This window comes from Carya illinoinensis, chromosome 10, assembly GCF_018687715.1.
Source record: "Carya illinoinensis cultivar Pawnee chromosome 10, C.illinoinensisPawnee_v1, whole genome shotgun sequence".
In the NCBI taxonomy this organism is placed as follows: Eukaryota; Viridiplantae; Streptophyta; class Magnoliopsida; order Fagales; family Juglandaceae; genus Carya; species Carya illinoinensis.
In genome coordinates this window covers 3,105,728-3,118,553 of record NC_056761.1, presented here as the reverse complement: position 1 = coordinate 3,118,553, position 12,826 = coordinate 3,105,728, and the positions used below count along the sequence as shown (strand labels likewise).

General features: G+C 34.4%; 1 protein-coding gene across 1 annotated transcript; it reads left to right on the top strand.

Annotated features, from left to right (window-relative positions):
• The first annotated feature begins 2,531 nt into the window (after window positions 1–2,531).
• On the top strand, window positions 2,532–7,130 carry LOC122278003 (zinc finger CCCH domain-containing protein 30-like). Its single transcript, XM_043088034.1, has 2 exons — window positions 2,532–2,857; window positions 4,191–7,130. The coding sequence occupies exon 2, from the start codon at window positions 4,210–4,212 to the stop codon at window positions 6,415–6,417; it is 2,208 nt and encodes a 735-aa protein (XP_042943968.1). The 5' UTR covers window positions 2,532–2,857; window positions 4,191–4,209; the 3' UTR covers window positions 6,418–7,130.
• The last annotated feature ends 5,696 nt before the right edge of the window (window positions 7,131–12,826 follow it).

The following is a 12,826-nucleotide window of genomic DNA, read 5'->3' as shown; positions in this document are numbered from 1 at the left end:
ATAAGAAATCTATTTATAATTTGTAAAACTTAGGAACTCAGGTACCAGTTGACTTATCCAATACAGTCAAATCCACTAAGGATGCGCTTATGTTATAGGGGAATCCATCCCTAATTTGGTTGACCATTTGATGATCTGAGCTATTTTATCATTAGCGAGTATCAATTTTTAGGGTGGTGGTGTTAGTGCTGCCCAGTTTTGACCCGTATGTCGACTAGCACAAATTTATACAGCAGTTGCTTTAGATATAACTTTTGTGAGAAGAGCAATGTTGTTAATGATTATATTAATCATCACGTAGTATCAAATAATCGGGAAATATTTATTTATTTCTAACTTATATATAAATAATTTAATATCATATTACGATATGATAATTAAAAGAGCATGAATATCATTTTTTTTATAAAAATAATATAAATCATTAATAGTATTTTTGTTCATAAAAATAAGTTAATCTCTTTAAAACATACAAAATTATATATTTTTAAGCTTTGAATCGTTAATAAAGAGTAATGATTTGTACAATATCTAAATATATAAATCTCATGTAATCTTTTTATATATAAATATATCTCATTACGAAAAAGTATAAAAAAATATTTTTTACTAGTGAAATTTACTTTTTTATAAAATATCTTTTGAAATTTATTTATTTGAGACTTATATTTAATATTATTCTAAATAATTAAATACAATACTTTTTGTAGACAGATGATAATAGTCAAATGTTTTCGATTAAAATCTAAATGTTACTCGTAATCACACATCATAATAAATTTATTATTAGTCTATTTTATTATTATTAAATTAATTAAATTGTTCTATTTATTATCTATATATTATATATTTATTATAAAAAAATTTTTAAAAAATATGATATATGATGTGTGAGGATGATAAATAGATTTATGAATGATTTCTATAATGAGTTGAGATAGTTTAATTGAGATGAAAGTTAAGAATTAAATAAAATATTTTTATAATATTATTATTATTTTAAAAATTTGAAAAATTGAATTATTTATTATTATTTTTATAAAAGTTTTAAAAGATTATTATAACGAAATGAATTGAAATAAAATGCATGACGTTGAAAGATTTTTACGGTAAAAACTAAAATCTAGCGTTGAAAGTGTGATTCTGAATATTTGGTTTTATTTATTTTAATTTAATTAGTGAATTGATTTCACTTTTGTTTTCCCATTTTTCGTATTTCTATTTTGTCGTCGGTGTTCCACGCTTTCCCTCTTCCTCCTTGTGATTTGACATCACAATTAACCCGAATTGAAGTGTGCGTCAAGTCCGCTTTCGTACTCTTAAAACCAGCCGTCCGGATCTCTCCGATTGGTGGACGCCAGCACCTTCTTCCAATCCAGTTTATTCAACCACGCGCACGAGCATGCTTTCACCGGATCGTCCGGTCACCTTACCCCTTACTCACCTAACCGGTAACACCTCTTTACATTCACCTTCTTTCTAGGGACTTCGAAAGTGTGTGTAGTAGCCCGGGTAAATTAATTTCACCTGCTTGACAGAACAACCAAGCTCCACAAACGTGTCGATATTCTATTGGTGATCATGGGCCAATCCGTCATTTCTCAAATCAATTTAGCTGGGAAAGTTTCGTATTGCTAGGTATCCTCCAATCAATTGGTGCCAGCGCATTTGATTGCATATGACACTTGCAACGAGGACGCACGATATTTCTACCTTCCAAAGTTTTCTTTCGTAAGCGGCGACCTTTCAAATTTTAACATTCATTAATGTGAATTTAGGTTGAATTTCCACAGAATTTGACCCCAATACTGCGGTTAAATTATTACAAGAGCGTTCAGTTCGTGTAGTCGCTTTCTACTCCCGAGGAAACATTACCCAATGAATACTTGCCACGTCGACTACAGTTGCTGGTCCAACGAAAAACTTATTCTCCGAATGACCTATCTGCCCTCATCTCGTTACGTGGCACGATTCCAGTGACCACCGTAAAAGTAGTGCGCTAGCCTTTTGTTTTTAAATTACTTAGATTTAAAGAGATACGGACAATTTAAAAAAATATTACACAACTTAATAATAGCAATACCATTTAAATTTATATTAAAAAATACGTTTTTTTTTTTATTTGAGTCTATTATGTTTAATTATATTTATTTGTGGAAGATTTTAGGTGTTTGTTTTTATGTAAAATTATCAAAATAAGTAAATAATTTATATAATCTTAAAGTCTTCAGTAATATTATTTAAAAAAATAAACAATACTATATATAATCTTAAAATATATAAGTATTATAGTTACTTTAAAACTTTATATTTTTTAATAATACTTTATATAAATTTTATATTTATTTTTTTATAAAATAATTAGACGACACTTGTATATTATTATAATTATTATTTTTATTAAAAAATATATCATCTCACTTTTAATTTAATAAAATTTATTATAAGAATATAATTCAATAAAAAATTACTTAGAATATTTCGTAAATGTTTTTCTTTAAATTATATACGGTGGAACTTTGAAGGGAGACAGGAAGTTGGATGCAAAATGGGGATAGGATAGGCGATTACATCAAAACAAAACAAAAAATGATTTCGACGTCTTTCGAAATAGTTTAGTTAATTATTATTTAATTTTTCCATGAGAAAGCAGAACATAGGAATTGGAGATGGAAGAAGAAGACCAAGCACTTCTATCCGTCCCTCTCTTGCTTTTTCTCACAACTCTCTCGCTCCGATAAGATTTCCTGAAGATTTTCTCTGACTCCAGATGCTTTCGCTGCAAGCTCTTAGATCTGCTTCACAACTCAACTGCATGGCGCTTACCTCACTTCCTCAACTGGAAGAAGACTATCTGGTAAGATTCGCTCTGAGCAGAGCCTTTCCACTAAAAGATTTATTTTGGACTCTGCTTGATTATCTTGTACTTGATCTCTCTCCGAAATTAAATCCTTGCGGTATGGGGAACTTTGTGATCACGTGGAGGAAGATGCTCTTCGCAAGCTGTTTCTAGTTTTGGTTTTTTGCAATCTTTTAAAGCTTTAGCTAAACATAGGTACATACTTGCTTTGAATCGGAGTTCGTGTGTGTTTGATCCTGCTACTGTGCTTTTTCTCTATGATTTTATTGGCCGCTATGATTATGGTTGCTGTTTCTTACTTGCTTTCATTATTGGTGTTTTTATTCATTTTCATTTTTGAAATGTTTTTCTATATTTGACTAATATTTTGCTGGAGTTAATGACTATTGGAGTACTTGTACGATCGCCGCTGCGATGGTTTCTTTGATCCTCACCGTCCGATGGTTGCTCAGTTTCAGAATGTTAAGATTCGGGCTCTTGATTTTCTTAAACCTATGCAAACAGGCGATGACATAAACTGGCAGAATAATTTGTGTTTTAGGTTATTTTTGTTGCTTTCGTATTGTAACAAGGAACAGTGTTCACCTTGGATCCTAAATATGAAAAACCAAAGTTTTGAAATTCATCCTCTTTATTCATTCCCTTAAATATCATTGCTTTATTTTTCCTACAATTTCTCAGTAGCCGAACGTAGCACAATTTATTTCTCCATTATTTTTCATGTAAAGCAATTCTTTTAACTTCATGAAAAAAGTGAAGTTTGTGTATTAAGTTTCCTGGGTTTGAGAACCTAAGTAAAATGAGAAAGATCAAGAACTGGACAGTGAATGGTACGCGTGATGGATTTCCCACGCAGTTTGATACCTTTTTATAGCTGTTTGAAATATGCATCTGGAAATAATGGGAAGTGTATGAATATGGATTCTAAGATAGGGAATTGAAATCATAATCCCGCACTTGTCGGATTATTTTACTTAGATTGTTTTTTTTGTCTCGAAAAACCTCCAGTTTTACTTTGATTCCTTTTAACTGGCTTGATTCATTTTCCAAAAATGGTAATCAATCCTAAACTATAACTGGTTTTTATATCTAAAAACTATTTTCTACTCGTAATTCTCATAACCTCCAGAGACTTACAAGCCCAGCATTCATCTACGTTGGGTTTCTTTTGATTCTGGTTAAATTTGGTCATACATTTTCTAAATAGCATCTGCAAGGGGTTTCTGCTGGGAGTTCCATGGAGGGATATATATTATTTTTTTAAAGTTGTCGTGTTGATTTAATGCTTATTGTACATTTTGAACCTTATTGTTGTTATTATTTGGTTCAGATGTTCGGTAAATGAAAGAATGTGCTGTGGATCAGAGTGGTTAAAACTCAGATCATTCCCAACATCAAATTCTACATTCATTGATGAAAGCACACCCCCCAGCGTAGACATGAATCACTTGACTGTTGAAACGGAAGATACTTTTGCTAGTTTGCTTGAACTTGCTGCTAACAATGACATTGAGGGCTTCAAAAGATCAATAGAGCGTGATCCTTCTGGTATTGATGATATTGGTCTGTGGTATGGTCGAAAGAAAGGCTCAAAGCAGATGGTTAATGAGCACAGAACACCTCTGATGGTTGCTGCTACATATGGCAGTATTGATGTCATGAAACTGATACTTTCTTTGTCAGATGCTGATGTAAATAGACCCTGCGGCCTTGATAAAAGTACTGCCCTTCACTGTGCTGCCTCAGGTGGGGCTGTAAATGCTGTTGATGCTGTGAACCTACTTTTAGCATCAGGAGCCGATGTAAATTCGGTAGATGCCGATGGTCAGTCTCCTATTGATGTTATTGTTGTTCCTCCAAAATTCCAAGATGCCAAATTGACCCTTGAACAACTCCTTAAACCTAACGGTTCTGATGTAGAGCACAAGCTGACGGTCTTAACAGGCACTATGAGTTTGAATTCCCCACCCCTTTCATCTTCCCCTGAGAATGGGTCCCTATCTGTGTCAGATTTCACTTCGCTAACAAAGATGAATTTCAGCGATCTCCCCATATATTCCATGTCGGAGAAGAAAGAATATCCTGTAGACCCATCTCTCCCTGATATCAAGAATAGCATCTATTCAACTGATGAATTCCGAATGTATTCATTCAAGGTGCGGCCTTGCTCTCGTGCCTACTCTCATGATTGGACTGAGTGCCCATTTGTTCATCCAGGGGAGAATGCTCGAAGAAGGGATCCAAGGAAGTTCCATTACAGTTGCGTCCCTTGTCCTGATTTCCGAAAGGGGGCATGTAGGCGTGGAGATATGTGTGAATATGCTCATGGGGTCTTTGAGTGCTGGCTGCACCCTGCTCAGTATCGAACTCGTCTTTGCAAGGATGGTACCAATTGTGCAAGGAGAGTCTGCTTTTTTGCCCACACCACCGAGGAACTTCGACCACTATATGTCTCTACTGGTTCTGCTGTTCCCTCTCCTCGCTCAAGTACTTCTGGAGCTGCAGCCATGGATTTTGCTGCAGCCATGAGCCTCCTGCCTGGCTCCCCTTCATCGGTATCTGTTATGTCCCCTTCACCGTTCACTCCACCCATGTCTCCATCTGCGAATGGCTTGTCACATGCAGCTTGGCCCCAACCAAATGTCCCAGCCTTGCATCTATCAGGAAGCAATCTTCATTCCAGTCGCTTGAGATCTTCACTTAATGCTAGAGACATTCCTACAGAGGACTTTGATATGTTGCCAGATTTTGATTTGCAGCAACAACAGCTCTTAAATGATCTATCTTGCCTCTCTCAACCATCAATGAGTTCTAATTCTCTGAATCGTTCTGGTCGGTTTAAAACTCTAACCCCTTCAAATCTTGATGATCTATTTTCGACTGAGAGCTCTTCTCCTCGATATGCTGACCAAGCATTGGCTTCAGCTGTTTTCTCCCCAACACACAAATCAGCACTTCTTAATCAATTTCAGCAGCAGCAGCAGAGCATGTTGTCACCAATCAATACAAACTTCTCCCCAAAAAACGTTGACCATCATTTATTGCAGGCCTCCTTTGGTGTTCCGACTTCAGGGAGGATGTCTCCCCGAAGTGTGGAACCTATCTCACCTATGAGCTCTCGGGTATCAATGTTAGCTCAACGTGAGAATCAGCAACAGTTTCGCAGCCTCAGCTCACGGGAACTTGGCTCCAACTCTGCTTCCATTGTTGGGTCCCCTGCAAATTCTTGGTCAAAATGGGGATCCTCAAATGGGAAGCTGGATTGGGCTGTTAGCACAGAAGAATTAGGTAAGCTCCGCAGGTCATCTTCATTTGAGCTTGGGAACAATGGAGAAGAGCCAGACCTATCATGGGTTCAGTCACTTGTCAAAGAATCTCCAACTGACATCAAAGACAAGCTAGTGACACCTCTCTCTGATGTTGCTGCTACGTCCAGTGAGGTTTCTAATGTGAACTCACAAACAGAATCGGTTGATCATGCTGTGTTGGGAGCATGGCTGGAACAAATGCATCTTGAACAAATGCAGCTAGATCATCTTGTGGCTCAGCAAAATTGAAACCATTTTTGCTGATTTCCGAGGTAGTAGACTACAGAAAGGTTTTGGTAAATAACATATGCCTTTCCAGATTTTGTTGGCGGTGAGTGCGGGTAAGGTGGTAACGGTAACAAAGGAAGAAAGCAAGGGAGAAAGATGTTTGAAAAAAGAAAAGAAGATTCATTTTCGCTATTTTATTACAACAGAAGTTAGATAGGGTGAGAAACCCTCTGGGTTATATTCAGAAGAATGAACCCAGTCTAAGTGGTTTTTGGCTTCTAATATTTCCAAATTTTAGGTTTACGTTACTGTCATTTTTTCCCCATCAAGAGAACCATTCTCCATTAGGATGAAACTCGGGTCCCAAGCTCCCCGCCCTTTTCCCCTTTGTCGATTATCACCTCTAGGAGGATCTTTCTGTAGAGTATAAAGTCTGCGTCTGGTCCAATTTTTGGGGATAATGCAGAGGAGGTTTGTTTCTGATGTAATTTAGGAACAGTAATGGGGGCGGGTTCCAGTAGGCGGAAACAGGTAGTTTCGTGGAGAAGTGATGATTCTATGAGGATGTGACATCCAGTTAAATCGGACTGCTATTGTACTCCATTATTTTAGCTTTTATTTTTTGGCCTTTTATCTATGTAGTTGCTTTTTTTCCCCTTTATTTATTTTTTAACTGTTGGTTCCAATTTGTACTAATCCTTCTTTTTATATCCAATTGAAGTGGGTTTTGATTAGTGGGTTTTCATCACTATGGGCTGGGACCTCACGCTGCGGTGGATTCCAAACCCCAGTGCTGGGGTTTGTGGATTATGTGGATGTGGGATATTGATGTGGAAACTGTCATTATTATGAGATCCTATATGTAGATGGTGGATCGGCCTACTTTGGTTAAAGACTTTTTAATGTAAAGCAGATAGATCTTACTTTTGAAGAAGAGAGAGAACTTGATGAAAGCGATGGAGTATTGTTCTTCATTCGAGGTCATCGCATTCTGTCCTCACGTGGGTATCATTTAATGTGATCTGATCTTGTCGAAATTGGTAACTGTCTGCTATTAGAAATGAATTTTACAGAAATTTTTGTATAATTTCCAATCTATATACTATACTGATGTCTTAAAAAAACCAACTTTTTTCGTTGATGTTTGTTTCTATAGCAATATTCATTATTTTGAGGTGCAATATTGATCGATTTTTGTGTGGTTTTTATCTTTCCATGATAGCAAAGAAAAAAGGTAAAGTCCAGGCAATGCAAAGAGGCTGAAAAAAATAAAAAAAGTGGGGAAGAAGAGGACACTGAAAGGTGGGTTCCTGGGTGCAACGATTTTGATGGGTGCTTTTCACTATACCTTCTGTCCAGTGTGATGATATGTTGCCTGTATAATTCGTACTACTTCTGTTAATTAATAGGAAAGCAACAAAAAGGAATTGGGTTGAAAACTTTGGTAAATTCGCCATCTGCAATTGTCTCCTTTCTCTTCTTCCTTACCTTTCGGTGCCTCGGTTGAAAACTCCATCTTTTTCAAGAACTTGTGAGGAGCATGAAGAGCCCGGCAAAAGATGCATTTAAACCGAAAGAGTTTTCATGACCGTGCTTCCCTAGGTCGCTGACGTGGACTGATTTGGACTCTCAAGTAGAGTCCTAGACACAGATTAAAGGAATATTAAATTTCTTAAAAAAAAAAAAAAAAAAAAAATTCTCCTTAATCATAAAGGGATCACGTAAAAGAATTATAAAGAATATCTTCACAATGACCTTTTTCCCCTTTGTTGGATGATAAGTAGTAGCCCTTCTTCCACTTTTTCCCACCCTCTTGTACCATTTTATTCTTCTTTGACACTTGGCTTTCATTTCAGATGGAACTTGTGCATCTAAAAATTATCATACGAAATGGGAAGAGATTTTATTTGAGAAAGTGCTACAATTAAAAAAGATTTCATAAATTAAACTTACAATTTGATTCGATTTAATATTATATATTAGATTTATTTTATAATAAAAAAATATTATAATTTAACATATTATGAGCATTGAGCAATACAGTTGGGCCTTTTGCAACACACTAAACTCAGTTAAGGGAAGATTTGTAAGTAGAGATGAAAGTTTAAAATATTAGTTTTTAGTGTTATTATTATTTTAAGATTTGAAAAAGTTGTATTGAGATTTGAAAAAATTGAATTTTTATTATATTTTATGTAAAAATTTAAAAAAATTATAATAATGATATGAGAATTTTAAATTTGAGTTAAAATTTTTGAATTACAAACCTGCCGAGATGCGTTCCCAAAAAATAAAAATAAAAGTGCATTAAAAGCCTTTGACAAAATTGGTCGATTTTAAATGTTCTGTCAAACCAACTGCGTCAGTCTCTGCGTGGAAATGGATCAGATGGGGCATTTATATTGGTGTATTTATGCAATTTTTCATTGACAGATGTGTTGAATTATGGAGCAAAATTCATACCCTTTAAGATCGCTATTTCCCATTTTGTGAGTGTTTACTTTTGTGAGAAATTTGCGGGATCTTGCCGTCTTGCTCGTACCATTATTTCACATGGGAGCTTCAAGCTTGTATCAAAAGTTACAACCAAAGTAGTTGCTTTTTCTTGCAATGATTCAGGACATACTTTAAATTATTTGCAGTAAATAGTCGTGCAAGCCCGTACAATAATTTGAAAGCTTCGGCTATATTTCTCTCCCCAAAAAATGGAACTAAATTTCTATAATACCATTATGTTTCTTCTCAATACATCAAGATAAAGAGTTAGAAATTAGAGTATTTTATTTTCAAATCGGTATATAGGTAGGGTATATTGTCCACAGTATTTTAATTGTAATGAATACTGCTAGGCTTATTGCTGGGAGCTCTTGTTAGTTTTTTATTTTATTTTTACTTTGTGCTACTTCATGCAATGAGAGTAGCACTATTTAATTTTTATAATTTGATCTGTAAAATTTAAATTATGTCGTAAGCACTTTTTTCTAGAAAGTATGTCCAACAGTTAAAACTTTAATTCATAATTGAAGTAGACCCATCATAAGTCATGAAAAACTATTAGATGCTTATAAATTATATATTATGTTATATTTCTATCTTATTGTAAAATATTGTATTAATAATATAATATTAGATGAGAAGAGATGTGATGTTTTATTGAAAGTTAAATAAAATATTGTTATAATACGATTTTTTAATAGTAATTTTGTTTTAAATTTTGAAAAAATTGAATTGTTTATTATATTTTATATAAAATTTTTAAAAAATTATAATAATTAGATAAAATGAGATGATAGAATACGTAATCTTTATAATACTTGATTGATTACCCATGAGTCCATGGGCCATAACTCATAGAGGATGGACTCACGAGGTCCAAAACTTGGTTTTATGCCCTACATATACCAGCAATAAGAGAGAGGAAGGCTTAATTGTATGACTTAACTGTGGGCCTGGAAAAAGGGCTTAGCTGTGGGCTGGCTCTTTGTCCACTTTCCATCCATTCAATCACAATCTATAAGTTGTATTGCATTTTGGAAATCAAGCCAGACATCTGTGTCAGTGCACAGAGGCATTGTTGAATCACCTTACAAGTTACAACCCCATGTGATTTGAAAAATGAAAGCAACATAAGAGAACTCTTATAAATACAAATAAATTATATAAAATAAATTTATAACTTAACGTAATTTAATAAAATATATTAGATTTATTTTATAATAAAAATAATTTTATAATTTGACATATTATATCAAATTATATTAATTTAAAAATTTATTTTTATATAATTTCTTTATAGTTAAAATATTTTCTTTAAAAGACAACAAGAATTTAGTCCAAATTTATTTTGGGGGATATTTTCAAGCTGACAATTTAACTGATCAGATATTAATACAATAAAAAAATATTATTATTTTTATTATTTTATAATTATAATAGATTTATAAAAGAAAAACATTGAATTTGCAAATAACAAATCTCGTAAATATGGAGATAATAGCTTTGGATAATGTGAGGAGCCATTGTCAGCTTTTAATGTTTGGATTAGGATGGCCATGAATACCAACTTTTACGGCCACCACCGAAGCACCTGTCTATCTAGAGTTGTCTCACTCAGCCATCTAACCATCCGATCACGACAATTTATAATTATAGGTACACGTGGAGAGAGCTTCTATTCACGTGCATTTTTATTTTTATTTTTATTTTTTATTTTTTATTTTTAATTTATGTCACCCTCTGTCACCTTCTTTCAAGTCATCTCCCCCATATTCCTTTTATAAGTGTGGTGGGCACGTCCTGTACCACATGTTGCATCTTTGAGGCAGAGTACTCTTTAGTATAAGATCGTATTTATTTTATATTATCTCTAAATAGTAATAATATAATTTATATATAATAATAAAATAATTTAAAAAAATTTAAAAATAGTTTTGTTTCCAAACAAAACCTCCACCCGTGCAGAGATTTTGAGGCCACAAACCCAATCTATTGCACTCTTTATCTGAATTTGCTTGTAATTTGAGCAGAAAATCACATGGAATTTGATGGTTTATGCTTTCGACATCCAACTTTCAAGCATTCTAAGGATCTTAATTTCCTTCTAGTTGGAATATTGGGAGATGAATTGTTCAAACTAAACTCGGTTTTCTTGAGGCCAGCAAAATCTTATATTATTTTCCGGGAAAATAATTAACAATTACTTGATCGACTTTTGATTGACTATGAACTTGTATCAGCACAGTTTTGCATCTTAAACGAAGCTTCTGTATATTTTTCTCAAGCTTCGATTAAGGGGCGAAGTCAAGAGGGGCAAGCCCTCCATGACTCTGAAGAAATGGGGGGGAAAGAACGTGAAGATTTGTAGTACTTCTCCAGCTATTACCCTCCAAGAATCCTTTAACTTAAATGCTTGAGGTAATACCGTGACTAAATCAATACCGCACCAAACAACCATATTCACCAACTATTCCCATGCATGGTAAGATATTTTAATTGAAAAATGTCTTTTTTTTTTAATAAAAAAAGAAATCAAAATAATAGTTTAGTTTTTTTATTTTTTGAAATAGCATGTAAATTATATGAATAGTTAGGTCTTGCTTTCGATGTGGAAATTCGAATACCGCAACGTTCCCGGCTCCAGTCCGTTGGTCCAAATCTGCCAGCTTATTCCCGACTGGTCAAGAGTCTGCCTTTTCCTTCTTCCTTTTCTGTGGTAAGTACAAGGTGGTCTGCGTCGACCAACGACCATTCTCTTAAGTCATCTTTCTCTTAACCACTTGGCTGCTTTATAACCCCTAACTCGGTTGCCACTTTGTCAACCAGACCCACATACTGATTTTTATGATTTTTCAAGTGTTTATAAATTTTATACCACCTTGCGAAATTTTAAATATGAAATAATTTATAAAATTTTAAGATGTTTAAATTATGTATTCTTTTTTTTTTTTAAAAAAGAAAAATCCGACACTTATATGAAAAAATTTAATTTTTAATGATAGACTCAATTTAAAAAAATAAAAATAAAATACAAAATATTTATAGAAAAATATTAAAAATAGTCATTATTTATCACTGCACACAACATATCTTATAAAAAAATTTATATATTCTATAAAAAAAAACATCCCTACGTCTTATAAAAATCTATTATGGATAATGATTCATGTTTGTAATAAATAAAAAATCGCTTAAAATGTGAACGAAAACAAGACAACGTGAGATGACAGCAAGAGAATATTGCTCTTTGGTATATCGCGCACCCATTTATATGGCAGAATGTAAAGCCCAGTCGAATCCATCCCAAAAGGCAACAGCTCCCAATCCCAATTGGTCTTTTAGAGAAAAACCAGCTTTGCACAGCTAAAACTCGTGCCCTCCGATAACTCAACTGCCCGTCATCACACATCATACAAATCCTATACCGAAAAGAAGAACAAACAAAACACAAACATCATCCAAATCGACAAAACACAACATCGAGTTTCTCAATGCTGCAACTGTTGTTCGCGGTGGCCTTCTCGGCGGTGCCTTTGACCCTGTACGTGCCGCCGATCCGAAGCCTTAACCTGTTCGTGGAGACCATAGAGGACGTTCTCCGCCAGACCACCGATCTCACTCTCCGGACCTATCCTCGCGTACGCCTCGCCTTCTCTCGCCTCCTCAGCTCCTTCCTCCACCCAATCTCCAGGAGGTAGACTGCCCACTAGAATACATCCACACAAATTATGTTTTCCTTTTTTTCTTCACCCGCCAGTCTTCTTCTTCTTCTTTTTTTGTCGGTGGGTGTGTGGCGCTACCGTGCTGGTGTTGTATTTGTGATATGGGATTAAATAGTTAATTTTGGGGGTATAATCTTCGGGATGATTGCTCCACCTGACCCTTAATAGTATGAATTGGGATTTTATATAGAGTTTAAAGTTTTTGTCTTGTT

Coding starts and splice junctions, on each gene's coding strand:
- LOC122278003 (XM_043088034.1), top strand. CDS start 4,210: ATGTGCTGTGGATCAGAGTGGTTAAAACTCAGATCATTCCCAACATCA.